Raw genomic sequence first — 19,024 nt, forward strand, 5'->3', positions numbered from 1 at the left:
TACTGTTTACATGGGAATTGATTGCAGTTCATGAAAGCTTCAGCTACAATAAATCAGATTAGTGTTTCTGCTGCAACTAACACAGCTAACCAGCTCTCTTGAATCTGTCACCTTATCAAAATGCTCTGTTTTGAGAATTTTGCAAATGCTCTTCCCTTGTGACATCTTTCATGTCTTAGATTTGGCGCGTTGAAAGCAACGGCAGAATCCCTGTGGAATCTCAGAGCTATGGGCAATTTTATGGTGGAGATTGCTACATCATACTGTACACCTATCCCAAAGGACAGATAATCTACACATGGTATGTTTAATGGAAGCCATGCTGCTTCTTAGTTTACAGTACTGTTGTTTTTATCCTTGATGCGTTGCAAGGAGCCTCTCTGAAAACCAGTATCCCCTTTGGCAGCCGCAAGATGTTTTGGTGCCAGGAGCAAAGGGCAGAAAGATCCCTCCCCCATTCCATAACCAGAAGCTGATTGGATTGGCAGCTGAAACATCCTCTCCCCACCCCCCGGAATCTGCCGCCTGAAGGAGCCACCTCACTCTGCCTGATAACACTGTGCCTGCATCAGGCCTTCAGAATCGGACTGAATTGTGCTTTAAATAGCTAAATCTGCAATAGGGACACTCCAGCATTGGCCTATAGGAAGAGCCCTCCTGCCTCAAACCGTGGGGCATAACCCAGTTCTACATTCTAGAGCGAAACCTGAAGGGAGTTGACCTGAGGAGTTCTTGGATAGATGAGCGATCACCTAATCCATGATCTTTTCAGGTCCCACATGCTTCATACTTAATTCTGCCCTATCAATAACCTCCCTGAATCTTTTGGATGGGGTTGGCTTCGCAGTTCCGAAGGCAATTGCAGGTTCTCCCAAGTGGTCATCTCTGCCACTCCCATGTGCTTTGACTCCTATAGTCAGGAGCTTCACCTTTCTAAGGGGACTTGTGTTTTATCTGCGTCTTCTCTATCCACAGGCAAGGAGCTCATGCCACTCTAGATGAGTTGACTACTTCAGCATTCTTGACAGTTCAGCTCGACCGGTCACTAGACGGGCATGCAGTCCAGGTTGGTGCCTTCCTGATGAACCTGAAAATATTGATGGTGCAAACAGGAGGTCACACAAGCAACTTGAAAGCTACATTCTATTTCTTGCATACAGCGGTTCTCAACCTGTGGGTCCCCAGATGTTGTTGGACTACAACTCCCATCATCCCTGAGCTCTGTCCATCTGAGGTGATGGGAGTTGTAGTCCAACAACATCTGGGGACCCACAGGTTGAGAAAGGCTGGAAGCCCATGCTCCCTATTGCCCCCCAAATGATTTAAGGGCAACTATCTGTGAGCGGGAAAGACAAACACACGCACCCTGTACTTGCGGGAGCTCCTGTGTCTTTGGAAACCCTAGAAAAGCAGGGTATAGGAGGCTTTGCCATTGCAGGTTGTGACTTGTGGTCACACGGAGGGAGATTGAGATGCCCACTTCTGTATGTTCCCCCTTCACTGCATATTTAGTTAAGCCCTATTCAAAAACAGGATCACAATTAAGGTTGGGGCGGGAAGAGAAATTCAATTAAAGTCGGACCTAATTTGCACTTTCTGAAACCATATGCGAAGTAAAATACAGTTATCCTTCAATGACACAGTTCTGCAGCCAAGTAATATAAACAAAAATGCATTTGCTAGTGTAGAAGGTTAACATAGTTGCATATATTAGTGAAAAGAACATGTGGAGATGCGTTATATTAACAGAAGCTGCTGTATATTAGGCAAAATTGCATACAGAAGGGTGTCAGGAGAAATCCAAAGTGCTGATGAGTTTTTTAGGAAGGCTTTTTGGAAAAACAAAATAGCAAACTCATGTGGAGAACTGAGCTTCACACTGGGAAAAATGAGAACCTGAGAGAAACCAAAACTGACCTTCCATCCTTAATCACAATACACTCGTGGTGCAACTATATTTTTTGTCACTAGATGGCACTGCAGGCTACATTACAATAAAAGGAGGCGCTTGAAATATTGTTTATCTTTGTAAGTAGTTCTGCACCATGTTTCCCTGGGAGTCTTTGCTGGACCTGCAAATGATTGCCTTCTCCGTTGCACAGGCAATTCGTGGTGTGTGAAGTTGGTTTCATTTGGCCAACTCCTTCCTTGATCACACCTGTACATTCCATTGTCAGAGCAGCCTCAACTGCAAACACTGCAAGGAGCGCAGGACGAAAAATTGGCTTCCAAGTCCTGCATGGGTTGTGGAGAGGTGGAAGGAAGAACTTCCTCTCAGTCTGTGGAGAGCTGAACAATTTCTCTTGATCTGAACAATTACTAAGTTGCACTGAGGGGGAATGCTGGACTACAGAACATGGACTAAATTGTGGAGGGCGCCAATGGGATTGTGACTGACATGGATTAATGTCTGCCTCTGTGCAGGCTGAAATGTCTATTGTGGTGGGTTTGGAGAATCCAGTCCCTTTCCCCCCCTTCTCACCTGTGAGGAAGGTGGGTTCCTGATCTCCTGCCCCTGCTATGCTGTTCAGCCGTTAGGGCAGGTCTGTTCCTTTTGTGAGCAGTCAATCCAAACGCAGCCTGCCCACTCCTGCCTAGCATTTATTGTGGCCTGCCCTCCCCTTTTTGTAGTCCTAGGCAGGCCGAACAATGTTCAGGTGAATACATGGACTCTATGGGTGGAGTTACAGAATGACACAACATTTCTACGTCTGCATTAGGACTTTGATAGACGTGGGTGGCACTGTAGGTTAAACCACAGAGCCTAGGACTTGCCGATCAGAAGGTTGGCGGTTCAAATCCCTGCGACGGGGTGAGCTCCTGTTGCTTGGTCCCTGCTCCTGCCAACCTAGCAGTTCGAAAGCACATCAAAGTGCAGGTAGATAAATAGGTACTGCTCTGGCGGGAAGGTAAATGGCGTTTAATAATAATAATAATAATAATAAATTTTATTTATATCCCACCCTCCCCAGCTGAAGCCGGGCTCAGGGCGGCTAACAACACTGAAACAGTGCAACAGTATAAAAACATTATAAAAATTAATTAAAATCAAAATTGATGGCAACCATAAACTAAAGTTTTGTAAAGATTGCCAAAGGAGGGAGTCAGGCTGCGCCCTGACCAAAGGCCTGGTGGAACAGCTCTGTCTTGCAGGCCCTGCGGAAAGATGTCAAGTCCTGCAGGGCCCTTGTCTCTTGTGACAGAGCGTTCCACCAGGTTGGAGCCGCAGCCGAAAAAGCCCTGGCTCTAGTTGAGGCCAGCCTAACTTCTCTGTGGCCTGGGACCTTCAAGATGTTTTTATTTGAAGACCATAAGTTCCTCTGTGGGGCATACCAGGAGAGGCGGTCCCGTAGGTACGAGGGTCCTAGGCCGTATAGGGCTTTGAAGGTTAAAACCAGCACCTTAAACCTGATCCTGTACTCCACCGGGAGCCAGTGCAGCCGGTATAGCACCGGATGAATGTGATCTCGCAGCGAAGACCCCGTAAGGAGTCTCGCTGTGGCATTCTGCACCCGCTGGAGTTTCTGGGTCAGTCTCAAGGGCAGCCCCACGTAGAGCGAGTTACAATAATCCAGTCTGGAGGTGACCGTCGCGTGAATCACAGTGGCTAGGTCAGGGCGAGAGAGGTAAGGAGCCAACTGCTTAGCTTGGCGGAGATGAAAAAATGCTGCCTTTGTTATAGCTGCAATCTGCACCTCCATGGAGAGGGAGGTATCGAAGATTACACCCAAACTCTTAACGGACAGTGCTGGCACTAATTGCACCCCCGCAAGAGATGGGAGTTGCCTCCTCAATCCCATATCGTCCCATCCCAGCCAGAGGACCTCTGTCTTTGAAGGATTTAACTTCAACCGGCTCCCACGTAACCATCCAGCCACAGCTTCCAAGCATCTGATCAGTGTGTCTGGGGCCGAGTCAGGATGGCCATCCATCAACAGATAGAGTTGGGTGTCATCAGCATACTGATGGCAGCCCGGCCCAAAACTCCGGACAAGCTGGGCGAGGGGGCGCATAAAGATGTTAAAAAGCATTGGGGATAGTATCGCACCCTGGGGCACTCCACACACCAAGGAGTGGCTTCAGCAACCGCTCTCTCAATCACCTTACTCAGGAATGGAAGATTCGAAACCGGGCGGTAATTGGATAGATCTGAGGGATCTAATGATGTTTTCTTTAAAAGCGGGCGCACCACTGCCTCCTTCAGTTCCCCTGGGAATGTCCCGGTGCCAAGGGACAAATTGATGATATCCCCCAGGGGGGCCCGCACCTCGTCTGGACACGCTCTAATCAGCCAGGACGGGCACGGGTCGAGAGGACAAGTGGTGGGCTTTCCAGCTCGGAGGAGTCTGTCCACATCAGCTGGGGATATCCGGTCAAAGTGGTCCAATACTGGACCCGAGGACAGTCGAGGGGCCTCCAGTTCCTTTATTGTATCCAAATTGGCAGGGAGGTCATGGCGGAGCAACAGGACCTTCTCCGCAAAAAAGCTCGCAAATGCCTCACAGCTGTGTGTCAAATTGTTATTTAAATTTGGCTGTCCTTCGAGGGACGTTAAAGACCGAATTATACTAAATAATTGCGCCGGGCGAGAGCTAGCGGATGCAATGTAGGCCGAGAAGTAGGACTTCTTAGTGGCCTTCACTGCCATCTCGTATGTTTTCATAAAAACCCTATAAGATGTTCTTGAAGCTCCGTCACGGGCACCACGCCATACTTGCTCTAGCCGTCTGAGGTCCCGCTTCATTTTCCAGAGCTCCTCGGTAAACCAGGGAGCCCGGTTTCTGCAGGGTCGCAGAGGGCGCTTAGGTGATGGCTGCCAGGAGCTGGGTATTCCAGCCCTCAACAAGCTCAGTCAATGAGTCGCCAGGGGGAGAAAGGTCCCGCAAGGCTTGATGGAATCTATCAGGGTCCATCAGCCTCTACGGGTGAGCCCAAATCGGCTCGCCACCTAAGCAGGGTGGGGGTGGAACGTCAATCCTGGCTTTCAGAGCGTAGTGATCAGACCATGGCACCTTCATCGAAGGAAACATGATCATATCTACACCGACGGCAAAGATCAAATCCAGCGTGTGGCCTGCTTGATGTGTGAGGCCCAAAACAAACTGGGAGAGCCCTAGTGTCACCATGGAAGACACCAGGTCCAGAGCCTGTGAGGAGGGAGTGGCATCAGCATGGATGTTGAAGTCCCCCAATACCAATAGGTTAGGGAACTCCAAGGCCCAGCCGGCCACTGCCTCCAGCAGGCCTGACAGGGTGGCTGCTGGTGCGCTAGGTGGCCGGTACACCAGCCAGACAGCCAAGCTCACCTCAGAGCCCCACACTAGGCCAACACATTCAATGCCGGGGATCGATGGCGATGGTAGAGCCCTGAAAGAACAATCTTCCCGGATTAATAATGCCACCCCTCCCCCCCAGCCCACAGTCCGCGACTGGTGGAGGACAGAGAAACCCGGGGGCGCCATCTCTCGTAAGGTAACAGTATCCCCTTCGCGCACCCAGGTCTCCGTCACACAAGCCAGGTCAACCCCCTGCGAGATGAAGAAATCTCGCAGGGTGGCGGTTTTGTTGCCTATAGACCTGGCATTGCACAACACCAGTGACGGAGGTGAGTAATCCTTGCTCACCCTACCCTCGTCTCTCGGGATGGGGCGCAGATTGGAAGGGGTACGAGCATATCCATATCTCGATCCCTTTTTCCTATGACATCTGCCCCCACCGCCATACCTCCCTCGCCCCTCCACAGTAGGAATCCCAAGCCTCATACTTGCCTCCATTTACAAAATACAAACACAAACAAACAAAAAACAATTACACCAAAACAAAACCAATCCACACCCCACTCAACAACCACCCCACCCCAACCCAAAATAAAACAAAACAAAATAAAAATACATGGATAAAAACCACCGTTTATGGTGGTACAACAAAGTAAAAAGTAAAAAGACTTTTAAAACACTTTAAAATATATAAAAACATTTTAAACATTTGCTGCAGCAGCACCAGTGTCCTTAAAGTTGTGGCGGTGGTTTCCATGCACTGCTCTGGTTCGCCAGAAGCGGCTTAGTCATGCTGGCCACATGACCTGGAAGCTGCACGCCGGCTCCCTCGGCCATTAAAGCAAGATGAGTGCCGCAACCCCAGAGTCGGTCACGACTGGACCTAATGGTCAGGGGTCCCTTTACCCTTTTTAAACCCCCTTGCAAAATGCCAAAGGAAGTCATTGTGCTCTTTGGCATTTTGCAAGAGAAGCGCCACATGTTCAGACCACATCCAGAACATGTTTGAAGCATGTTGCTTCCCCACCAACAGTCCTGGGAACTGTAGTTTCTTAAGGATACTGAGAATGCTAGCTGTAAGGGGGGGACTACAGTTCCCAGAATTCTGGGGGCGGGGAGCAATCTGATTTAAATGTATGGTGGGGTCTGCCCATAGTTTAATTTCCACATGCTCTCTAAGGAAGCAGTTCTTCAACCACCACCTGACCCCAATTCTATCCATCTGTAGTTTGCTTCTCATCTGTTGCCTGTGTCTTTTCCTTCTTGCACTACCATTAACAGCCATGGGGGCGCCTTTTTCATTCATTCCCTTGTGAGCAGCCTTCCAGAGGCTGCATGCTGGTGGTGGCTGGAGCCAGAGGCAAAAATTGGGTGGTAGCACGGCTGTGACTCTTACCTCGATACAGTAGGCTACATCCCAGATACACAAAGGTCAGAAGTTTCTGCACACAGTCTCCATCCTCCATCCCAGAAAAGCAAGAGGTGTTATCATGGTTCCAGCTTGGAAGTACAACCATAAAAACAAGCACCTTGTTCACCCTTGTCTCCTCTTCTGCTGCTGTTTCCCATGGGTCAAATTTTAGATGGTAGGCTCCTCGGGGCAGGGTTACCTATCCTCTTGTATTCTGGTTAGGTGCTGGGAACATTGATGGTGCTTTATAAATATTAGCAAGTACCAAGTCTTTGACACATGGTAGATTAGGTGCCTCAGAACAGGCCGTAAGAGATGCTTGCAATTAACTTGCAGCAGGAACAGGGAACCTGCAGCCCTCCAGGTTTTGTGGGACTGCAGTTCCCACCATCCTTGACTATTGGCCACGCTTGCTGGGGCTGATGAAAGCTGGAGTCCACCAACCCCTTCTGTGCAGCATTGGACTAGCTGAAATCTCAGGTACCTGAGTGGGAGGATTCATGGTCCATTGATGGACATTAGTATTTCTGTCCTCCATGCACTGGAGTGTTGGTGCTGACCTTTAAATCCCTAAACGGCCTCGGCCCAGTATACCTGAAGGAGTGTCTCCAACCCCATCGTTCAGCCCGGACACTGAGGTCCAGCGCCGAAGGCCTTCTGGCGGTTCTCTCACTGTGAGAAGTGAGGTTACAGGGAACCAGGCAGAAGGCCTTCTCGGTAGTGGCTCCCACCCTGTGGAACACCCTCCCATCAGATGTCAAAGAAATAAACAACTATCTGACTTTTAGAAGACATCTGAAGGCATTTTTGTTTAGGGAAGTTTTTAATGTTTAAACCTGTATTGTGTTTTTAATATTTGATTGGGAGCCACCCAGAGTGGCTGGGGAAACCCAGCCAGATGGGCGGGGTAGAAATAATGAATTATTATTATTAGATAATGCACCCCAAAGATCAATTGATAATGCATTCCAGGGATCACTTGTAAGAAAGAGCTCTTCTCGCTTCCTTCTTTAACGGCAGCCTTCTTGATAACTGACCTGGTTGGTGCATTTCCATTCCCAGATGGCTCTATGCTCCTTGCCTTTCTCCCAGCTCCAGGCAGGTACACAAACAGGGCGCTGCTTCCTGCTGCATTTAAATGCAAATCTCAAATCTGAACCAAACACACATGCAAACTCCAGAATGTTATATGGGGAATATTTAGATTGCAATGGCATGCTGCATTTCTGCTTCCGTGAGAGGCAGGTTTAGAACGCCACGGCTGCACACACACACTGCAGTCACGTAAGCTTGAATTATTCAAGAGAAACGTGCCACTCTTCATTCTTGCCAACTTCCAGCAAAGCATCTGTTGGCCAGGGCAGCAGGCAGCCTCGTAAAAATCTGTTTCTGTGCTGTTCCCTTCAAACGTCGCTGCAGATCAGAGTCAGCCAAGGCAAGGAGCCTCTGCACTTGTTGAGTTTGTTCAAAGACAAACCACTCATTGTTTACAAGGATGGGACGTCCAAGAAAGGCGGACAGAAGCCTGCTGCTCCATCACGCTTGTTCCAAATCCGCAGGAACCTAGCATCCATCACCAGGATTGTCGAGGTAAGAAATAGGCGTTCGGAAACCTGTTCTCCGTGTAGCAAGATGAAACAGACACCAAATTCCAGAGCTGGGGACAAACTAGATGTGATGGTAGCAGACACGTGTGTCTGCCTGCAGATGTGCCCCAGTCAGGTAGAAAGGTGTGATAAGACCCTAGCAAGCTGTTTTCTATTGAGAGAGGTTCATCTAGCTCACTGCTGAATACATTGATTCCGTATGTATGCAATCAAAGCAGCTCTCCCCTCTGGATTTTCAAAGCATGGGAAATTTCCAGATTTGGGGAAGAGATAGGGTGGAGGAGCAGTCGTCGGAGGAGAATGCCATATGAGGGGGGAATTAAAACGGGTGCGAGGGGTTCACAATCCACATGAAACCAAGGTATGGACGGGCCCAAGCAGCACCTCTCCAGGGCTTCAGAAAAGAGACATCCTTGGCCCTCTGGAGCAGATTCAGGGAGTCCTGTTGTGCTACTGGGCATGCTTGCAATGTCTTCCATTTGTGCAACCATTCAGCTGAATGGCCCTGTATACTGATTTCAGGTCCCACACATAAATGTTTGCTGCCTAGGTTGTATCATTGCCGCACTGAAACTGGATTATATTGAAGCTCGTATGTATTTTTCAGTGTTATCCAGATCCAACTTTTATGAGTCAGTTGAAAGTCCTGCCAAAAGCACTTTCCTAAAAAGTTGTTGTTTTTGTTGTTGTTTCTTTTGCTGGGTGGGAGTGGAGATGTGTGTACAGCAAAACCTTCCTTTCACTGCTAGTTTATTTTTAACATCATAATTAGGACTCTCTCTTTGTGCTGGCCTTTCAAGAGCTTGCATCTTGAGTGGCACCTGTGAAGTCAGAGGGATTGTTCTGGACTTAAATTAATGTTGCAAACTGCAAAAATGGGAAAGAAGTAAAAAAGAAGAAGCAGGAGACTGATGCAATCTCACTCCTGTCTCAGGTTGATGTGGATGCTACTTCGTTGAATTCCAATGATGTTTTCGTTTTGAAACTGCCAAGTAATGCTGGGTATACCTGGATTGGGAAAGGAGCAAGCAGAGAAGAAGAGAAGGGGGCGCAGTATGTAGCTGGTGTCCTCAAGTGCCAAACCTCAAGGATTGAAGAAGGCCAGGAACCAGGTGAGCACAACTCTACAATTCTAGCATTCTATTATTCGATGCAGGAAATGTCCACAGTCCTTGACATTTGAGAAAATAGCTTCCTAATATTACTGGCCGTACCAGTGGTGTAGCATGGGTTGCCAGTGCCCAGGGCCATATGGAGAAGGAGGTGGGTGGGAGGGAAACGGACAGAGTATGCATGCACTTTAACTGCCTAACAGCGTCCACATCATCCAGGAGATCGCAGCTGCAAATATAAGAAGAGTTGTTCTGTTGTCTGGAGAGGTCACTTCCTGGCTTGCATGGAGGAGCCCCATGATGGAAGCACACAGCTGTATTGAGGCAGCACCCAGTGTTGAAATTTTACACCCCTAACAATCTTGTTTCCTCAACACTTGTTCGCAGGGCATTTCACCAAGGAAGTGTTTTTGTTGTATCTTCCAGAGCCATTTTGGAGTGCCCTTGGTGGAAAGAAAGAATACCAGACATCAGCACAGTTACTGACTGAGTCCGAAGACCATCCTCCACGTCTTTATGGCTGCTCTAATAAGACCGGCAGGTTTATAGTAAGTATATGGCAGATAGTAATCAAGGGACAGAGCAGAAACTATGGTCATTCCATCTCTGGGTCTTAAATGAGATTACTCACATCCTTTGCAGGGCAAGGAAGAACATCATTTGCAGGGCATAGAGCAAGTTTATTGTAACATGGAGGGCTCAGATGTAGGCTGCCTTATACTTGATCATATTTTGGAGGAATGCTGCCCCACACACTGACAATCCTGCCATTCTGTCTTTTATTTTTCCCCTTTTCATTTCCTACTGGCCAGTGTTTTTCTCCTTGTCCACTGAGCCACTAAGCAGTATATATATATATTTATTTGTAATATACTGTGGCTCAAAAGCTTTGTCAAAGAGAGCCAAAAAACCTCCAGGTGCTATGCTATGTTTGGAGTTCGATACATTCCTTTTGCCTTGAGAAATGTAATAGGTGTGAAAACAGAAGGGTCCTTTAAGAATTCTGAGTATTCAAGCCCAGAATAAGCAAAGAAGATATTGATTAACTGAGTCAACACTGGTGGATAAAAATGTAGGTCACACAAAGGATCTTCATGAGGCATGGATTAAAACATTTTTTCCAAGGAAAGCTTTGTTGAATCTCTCCCTTTCTCTCTTTCCATACATACAAACATACATATACACAGTGCTTTTTTCTGGGGGGACGCAGGGGTATGCATACCCCTAAACATTTTGTGAATCTTTGTACTTTTGTCCATTTACTGTATTTATTTTCCCCGATTTGAACTATAAAATGGTGATTTTCTTGTGTCAAAATGAGAGTACCCCTAAACATTTTTTTAGAAAAAAAAGCACTGCATATACATACATATAATTTTAAAAAAACTAGAAGAAACATTTCCCAGGACCACTTTTCATAATACAAACATTGATAACCAATAACATTAATTAAATAAAAATAAGACAGAGAGATTCTTATCTGCTCATTGCTTCACGTAAATGTCTAATAAATCATAGCTCCTTGTGTCCATCAAGTGTATCTGGACTCTGAAGGAAAGAAGCAACTGACTTATAGGCTCTATATACTTGCATACTAAGCTGGTACTCCATTGAGATCTTCCAATTTTACTATATAGTTAAGTTAGAACAAAACACAGGAAGCTTTGAGGAAGAACATATTAATGGAACAAAGCTTGGCTTGATTATGAAAACACATACTTTCTGCAGTGTAAGAGGGCTTACATTTTGTTTCAAAGTTGTATGAGAAGGACTGAAATATCCAGTTTAATTTTATCGTTTTGCAGCAGTCTAGTTGCTCTGTGTACAAAGGGAGAGGGAGATGAACTTTTTAGTAGTCACTATCCTATTTTCTCTTATTTGGTAGCTTTATATTGTATCGAATGGCGGCGGCTTACTCATTAGTCAAGTAACGAGTGCAATGCAAATTCCCACACACATCTGCCCTAATTTTCTAAAACGCAATGTTCTGTACCAAAAAAGTGTTTCTCTTAAAAAAAATAATCTGCTAATTGGTTTTAAAAAATAAAGTAATGTCACCGGGTGTCTAGTTAATTTAACAGATTTACTGCATTTTATTCTTTATTTAAATCCTTTCTAAACCTGGTTCCTCAGTGCAAGCACAATATGTCCATTGCTTATTAAAAATAAATCAGCAGCAGCCTCAAATTCACTGCCTGGGTAAGTTTCCAGACAGCTAAATAACAAGCGCTGCCATAGGTGTAATGCCACCTGGAACATCTCTGTCTTATGATTCTGATTGGCCAAGAAGGATGTGTTCCACATTATTTGGTTTGTGAAAATATGGGTGCCTCCCGACTGTCACTATTTTGTAGGAAGAATTCAAGCACATAACATCAATTTAGGTGTGTGAGATTAAAGTAGTTTAAAGCATTTTGTTGTGCAACAAATCCATTTTTTTTTTAAAGGAATGAAGCCTTTCTGAGGTTTGGAACGTGATGGGGAAATGCACTGGAAAGTGTGGGATGAACAAATTATTAATGGAAAGCTATATGAACACCTCACCAGCAAATTAGGATGAGTGCTCACTGCCGTATAACCACTATATAATCAAGAGTAAATGCTCAATAAAGACAAGATATAATCTAACCCTTGACACTTTGGCCTCCCCCCTTGCTGCAGCTGGTCCTGAACACCTGACTGCATTATCTTGACTGTGACTCAGTCTCTAACTGTTCTCCTGGCTGTGATTTCTCCCTTTCAACCTCCCACAGTCCAACCTATACTGTCCATTGCTTGCGATTTTGACCCCCAACCTTCACCAGCTCTTAAATAGCTTCTGCCACTTCCAGCATAAGATGGACTCTACCTCAACATCAGAGAACATTGTAGACTAGTCTGTGCTATTTTGTATACAGGAACGTATGTCGCCAAGTGTTGTTGTTTTTAAACATAGATTGAGGAGGTTCCTGGAGAATTCACTCAGGAGGACTTGGCTGAAGATGACGTTATGCTGTTAGATACTTGGGATCAGGTAAGGCACATGTAATTAACGGAGCTGTGTGGGATGAAAGAGACATACAATCTGGTTTACACCTATAGCAGCATTAAGTGGAAGGACAATTAAGTGGAAGGACACAGCATTAAGTGGAATGGACTGCACCACTTCAGGTTGCAGATGGAGTAATCACATCTTCAAATCCCAATCCCATTAAGGTAAAGGTAAAGGTACCCCTGCCCGTACGGGCCAGTCTTGACAGACTCTGGGGTTGTGCGCCCATCTCACTTAAGAGGCCAGGGGCCAGCGCTGTCCGGAGACACTTCCGGGTCACGTGGCCAGCGTGACATCGCTGCTCTGGCCAGAAACAGAGCCGCACACGGAAACGCCGTTTACCTTCCCACTGGTAAGCGGTCCCTATTTATCTACTTGCACCCGGAGGTGCTTTCGAACTGCTAGGTTGGCAGGCGCTGGGACTGAGCAGCGGGAGCGCACCCCGCCGCAGGGATTCGAACCGCCGACCTTTCGATCGGCAAGTCCTAGGCGCTGAGGCTTTAACCCACAGCGCCACCTGCATCCCTATCCCATTAAAGATACATGCAAATAGAAAACTGACACAGCAGGCTGGTTTGTAATGCTAGCTTTTTATGTGCAGGGAGCTGTGCTTCTGTTTTTTTTTTGTTTTTGTTTTCCCTTCAAAAGTGGCAACCCCTATTTCTAGTCTGAAATGGTATAGCCTATCCCAGGCTCATTCTGTAGCCATGGTCTAACTCAGGGGTAGGGAACCTAAGGCCCGTGGGCCAGATGCGGCCCAATTGCCTTCTCAATCTTGCCCGCAGACGGTCCCGGAATCAGCGTGTTTTTACATGAGTAGAATGTGTCCTTTTATTTAAAATGCATCTCTGGGTTATTTGTGGGGCCTGTCTGGTGTTTTTACATGAGTAGAATGTGTGCTTTTATTTAAAATGCATCTCTGGGTTATTTGTGAGGCATAGGAATCCAATTATTTCCTACCCCCCCCCAAAAAAAAATATAGTCCGGCCCACCACATGGTCTGAGGGACGGTTGACCAGCCCACAGCTGAAAAAGGTTGCTGACCCCTGGTTTACCTGAATTGTTGTGTAAAGCAGTTCAAAGAATGATAAAAGAAAATCTTGGGATGTGCTGTGAAGGAAATGAACGGCACACAGAACTCACAGAAGTGAAGTTAAAGGAGGAGACATGTGGGGAGGGAGAGACCTCTATTTTAAAACAAGCAGTTGTAAAAGATGTTTATTTGGATGTATTTGAGAAATAACTATATTTGCCAAAAGAATGTCCTAGATGCTTGGCTTTCTTGGGGCCCATTTCAACATGACATTTGGCATCTCTGGATTGACTATTGAGCAATTCCCTTGAAAACATGTTTAAATGAGTCATTCACACCACTTTCTCAGAGATGACCTGGAGAACTTAGCAGATGCTCTGCCAAAAGTAAAAAGATGACTATTTATATATATGTATCTGAGAATCCACCCAAACCAGAAAACAAGTCAGTTGAACATAAGACATATCTTTAATTAAGGAACATGATATTCAGCACAAATGGTCTTCATATACAATTTTTTTTATAGTAACTGTCTTCCGTTTCATAACAGCTATGCCAACTCTCCTAAATATGTAATTTAATATCTCTCTCATCTCATTTCCTCCTCTCTGTCCCTCACAACCACACTCTCCAACTCTCATTTCTCAGCTGGCACAAGCTAGCAGTCAGTCCCAACTCCATTCCCTCCCTTCCTGTCAATCATTCTTCCGCTAGTTCTTCTGTCACAGTTTATTTAGCTGCCCATCAATAACTATTCCCTGGCCAGCGTGCAAGCAAAATAATGCTAAAAATTGCAATATATCATAATTATACCAGCAAAAAACTGCTGAAAAGATAACAGAAAACTGCCATTACCCAGAGGAAGTATAAAACAGCTTGAATTCAAAACACAATTAAAAGATCTAGGTGAATAAAAAGGTCTTTGCCTGGTGTTCAAAAGACCATAGAGATGGTGCCAGACAAGCTTCTCTGGGAAAGGTATTCCTTAGCCAGGGTTCTACTAGCAAAAAACCCCCAAACTTTCCTAGACACCCACCTCCCTTCACTTGGCGAGGTCACCCACAGTGCATGCAGCCTCTTAGGAGTATCTTAAGGGTTGGGGCACGGGTATCTGAAGGAATTTTTCTGGGAAGAGGGACAAGTAAACACTCCAAACCAACCAACAAATGTGCATCCATAACCGAAAAGTGGGAGCAGGCAAGCTCCTTGCTAAATAAATGAGGAGAAGAGTGCCTGCACATTTTGTCGTGTATCTCGTGCTCTACAAACACTAAAAACTTGCTCTTTAAAAATAAATCAAAGAAAACTGGGAATCTGGGGATTGTGCTTCATCTGGGGGGAGGGAGCCAACAGCCTCCCCCCCCCCGAAGCCCATGGTTTGGGGAAGCATATGCGGGTGGGGAAAATTTTCCAGGCTATTTATTATATTTACATCCCACCTTTCCTCCAAGGAGCCCAATGTGCACAAAAGCAATGGAGAAAACTGGGGGGATATAAAGGTCTTTGCCTTGCATTAAAATGACATCAAAGTAGGCATCAGGCAAGCCACACTGGGAAGAGCATGCCATAGATAGAGTGCCACCACCAAGCAGGCCCTGTCCCATGAAGCCACCTGCCACATCTCTGATGATGTGGACACCGAAAGAAGAGCCTTTGTTGTCCTAAGGGGTGCAAATGGCTTGAAGGCGAGGAGGACAGATGAATGTCAGACTTCTACAACCTTTTGCCATCTAGATGTTTTGTGCTGCAACTCCCATCATCCCTGATCACTGCCATGCTGGGTGGGCTGAGTCCAAAACATTTAGAGGGCACCAGATTGGGGAAGACTGGGAAAAGTTGGTGGCCAATAGAGAAATGAGGTGGAAATAAGACTACATGCAGCCTGAAAGAAATTTTCAAGGCCATGGGACTGCAAACCCACAGAGGTGGGCAAATCATGGAGCTGAATTATAAATATTGACTAGAAATCATCCCTGTCTTTGAATGCTGGGCATTAGTATTTTATGTACAGGTCAAACTGTGGCGAAACCTCAAATTTATACCACTTTGTTGAAGCAGTCTCTCTCTTCATCACATCCTAGATATTTCTCTGGATTGGTAAGGATGCAAATGAAACGGAACGCACTGAATCAGTTAAATCAGGTAAGCTATGATTAAAATTGATGCAGTCTTTTTTAGATGAATGAAAGGGGATATTTGAAGAGCTTCTCCCAAGTTATTTATACTAATCAGACAAGGTAGTCAGAGGTAACCCCACTAGAGGCGGGCCTATTTGGGCGGATGGGGTATTGCCCCACCAACTCCTCAGTCAGCCCTCAGTTTGCCCCCCTTTCTGCCAATCCAGATTCCAGACAGGCCCATTGTGAGAGGCAAAGGCAATTTTCCCAGGGTGGTGCTGGCTGTCAGTCTCCTCCTCAGTCTCCGTGTTGCCCATGTAAAAATCCTCAGGGAGGATAATGGGGCAAAGGTAGAATTCTTTGGCTCTTCCTGTGACTGCCTTCATCTCCATGTTCTGTTGGCCTCCTAAAGTTCTGCCCGACCAGCCCCACTGGGTGCCAGCCACCACTGCTGACCCAGAATAATTTGGGCCTGTTCCCACATTACCTTTGGGGCATAGTGATAGCCTCTGTCCATATAGGACATCTTCATTTGTGTATGAGTTATCACTCCGCTACTTTTCTTGTTGACCTGCTAGTGAAAACCCTGGAGAATTGTAGGTTTAGCTGGTGTGTGTTTGTGATTAACCCTGCATTTGTGAATGTGCCTTATTTCCCCCCCTAATGTATCATTTGATGGACCTCTTCATATGACCTCTGCATAATAGTCACTTAAAACTGTATTCTTGTACAACAGAAAGGGTCAACATTTTAAATCCACAAAATTCATCAAAGCAGTTATTAAATAGAACCCCCCCCAACTCTCCCCTTTTCTCTGTCTCATTTAAATAAGCATTCTTTACTTTGATAAGGAATATTTGGGGACGCTGTTGTGAGAAAAACAAGATTTGATCTTAACATCTCAGCTTACTGAGATAAGAATTTCCATGCATGCATCCTCTTCGCAAAAGTGAACAGGCCAAAGTCTTCAATTAACTGAGTTTTCCATTGCACCTGAACCAGGAAACTATGGTTATTGGCTTTATAACAAGCCAGGTTGTGAACCCATGGTTCAAAGTTGTCTTAATATCTTTGCTTGTTCCAAAGACATTAATCACAATTAACCATGTTTCGACAAAACTGGAAAATTATAGTTTTAATGAACAGTTTCTGGTTTGTTTGTTTGTTTCTTCCACAAAAAAGAAGAGCAAAGAAGCTGCACACACATCCAGAAACCTCAATTTGCATCTTGGCTTATTAAGATTCATGTCCTGTGTGCATTTGATTGCCTAAAGAAGCCCAATGGGTGCCCTAGGTGGTCTATGGGGGGGATCATTAAGACAATGCAACGTGTATCTCACATGAGACAGACTGTAGCCCCCCAATAGTCCTTGCAGTATAAAAGCTCACACATTCCCCATTTGTTTTAATAATAGGCATTTTGCTGATTATTAAAATGCCTGCAGGACTCAGATCTTTTGTATGGACAGGATCTGCTTTGCATTTTTAAAATGTGTACCTATTAAATTTCCAGATGGCTCTGTAGCAAAGCTCTTAGTGGTTTACAAACAAGATTACAATAAGACAAACAATGAAATCAAAGCTAACAACACAAACCCAAATAACATTATCCAGCTCAAAATGAAATCAATAAACTCATTCATTTGGAAAAGTTGCGGAAGTTTATTTGAAAGATAAGAGAATGCTGATGTGGGTGTTGAAGAGCAGGAGGCCTTCACAGATGTTTCTGCATTTTGAAAAATGTCTGAACGAACCCTACAACTCAAGGGATGAAGTGATCCTTCAGCACCTAATCAATGGAGCTTACAAGAGTGTTTTAGATAGTACTATAAGTCAACTGCAGTACAATCCTATGCATCTTTACTTGGAAGTAAGTCCCAATTAATTTAATTGGATTTCTTCCCAGTAACTATGCATAGGATTGTGGTGTCAGAAACAGAATAATGGCCAAGAGTTACAGTGCGAACTGGCTTACATATCTGTATGAGAAGATTCAGTGATCCCAGTTTGGTCTAGAACTGTGGTTCCCAACGTGGGGGCACGCTCTCCGCAGGGGGACAATTTGATTTTTAAGGGGGGAACTCGAGAATGAGTTATTAACAGTTAATGGCCTTTTAGGCTTCCTCCACATGAATAGGAGTTCACTTTTTGAATAATAAGAATTATATGTCACAGGAGGGGGCATCAGGATTTTAGAGATGCTTAGGTGGGCCATGGCCCAAAAAAGGTTGGGAACCACTGGTCTAGAACCTAGAAGTGAAGGAAGCAGTGCCAGGAAAATGGCTACCCTGGCATGGACTTACCACTTGCACTGATTTTTCAATTCCTCTGGTCTATCACGCAGGCTACAGATCAGGGCAGGGGCAGGCTAGGTGTGGTTTTCAGCGACTGTGCACTGAACCAACATATTGGAGCCAGGGTAGGATGTGAGGGGCATGAAAAAATATATGGACATATCTTTCCACCGAGGGCAAGGTCACTCCACACACACATATGTGAAAAGAGGTACACACAGAGCAGCCTGTCTGTTGCAGTGAACAAAGAAGAGAGTTTAGGATTGCGGGTGGCAATCTGTGTTTGAACTGTAATGTTCAAGCTACTTCCCTCCTCACTGATAAATTAACGGATTACTATCTTGCATATTCATGTGTTTCAGCCAAACGCTACATTGAGACTGATCCTTCTGGGCGAGATAAAGGGACTCCACTTGTTATTGTGAAGCAAGGTTACGAACCCCCCACATTCACAGGCTGGTTCTTGGGCTGGGATTACAACAAATGGAAAAACTGAAGCTTCAACTGCAGAAGAGATATCCCAGGACAGCCATTCTCTGGCAGCTTTAAGCATGTGTTTGCAAATCACTGTATATGTTGCTGCAGTTGTGGTCCATGTGCCAGTTTGTGTGTGTGTGTGTGTGTGTGTGTGTGTGTGTACAGCACAGAGGTTGCCAATATTTTTCTAAACTGGAAAAAACTGCTGTGGGCACCACACACAAGAGAGTGAAGGACCTGCCAGCTTTGGTTCTCTCAGTTTCTCATTTTTGAATTCTGTTCTCCACATTTCTGCAGCAACTTGCAATTTTTTTTTAAAAAAAGATCCTCATGAAAATTCTTAAGTGTTTTCTTAAGAATTTATCACAATAAACACATTTTCATATGCAATTTTGACCAATGCATACAAAGCATTTTCTTCTAATATAATGCGTTTTTGCATGCTATTTTCACTAATAATGTTAGATTTTATGCCCATTTCTCCCCAATATATGCATTTTTGTAAACATTTGTTGGGGAACTGCATCACAACATTTGGATACATGCATGGCTGTGTTTTGGTTCTCGTATTGTTTCGGAGAGTGCAAATTTGATCAATTGAGCTTTAAATGTAAACTGAATATAATTTCTCCCCCATCCCTACTACACACACACAGCTCAACCTAT

General features: G+C 45.3%; 1 protein-coding gene across 1 annotated transcript in view; it reads left to right on the top strand.

The window, feature by feature from the left end:
• SCIN (scinderin) overlaps window positions 1–18,748 on the top strand; it is a 48,646-nt gene extending 29,898 nt beyond the window's left edge. The window contains exons 9-16 of the mRNA XM_079947899.1: window positions 180–301; window positions 976–1,066; window positions 8,107–8,277; window positions 9,229–9,406; window positions 9,833–9,954; window positions 12,342–12,419; window positions 15,552–15,612; window positions 18,244–18,748. Of these exons, the coding sequence (XP_079804025.1) occupies window positions 180–301; window positions 976–1,066; window positions 8,107–8,277; window positions 9,229–9,406; window positions 9,833–9,954; window positions 12,342–12,419; window positions 15,552–15,612; window positions 18,244–18,377 (957 nt within the window). The 3' untranslated portion in view covers window positions 18,378–18,748. The remainder of the gene's footprint in view (window positions 1–179; window positions 302–975; window positions 1,067–8,106; window positions 8,278–9,228; window positions 9,407–9,832; window positions 9,955–12,341; window positions 12,420–15,551; window positions 15,613–18,243) is intronic.
• Window positions 18,749–19,024: the final 276 nt, after the last annotated feature.

Source organism: Podarcis cretensis, assembly GCF_951804945.1.
Source record: "Podarcis cretensis genome assembly, chromosome: 12".
Classification (NCBI taxonomy): Eukaryota; Metazoa; Chordata; class Lepidosauria; order Squamata; family Lacertidae; genus Podarcis; species Podarcis cretensis.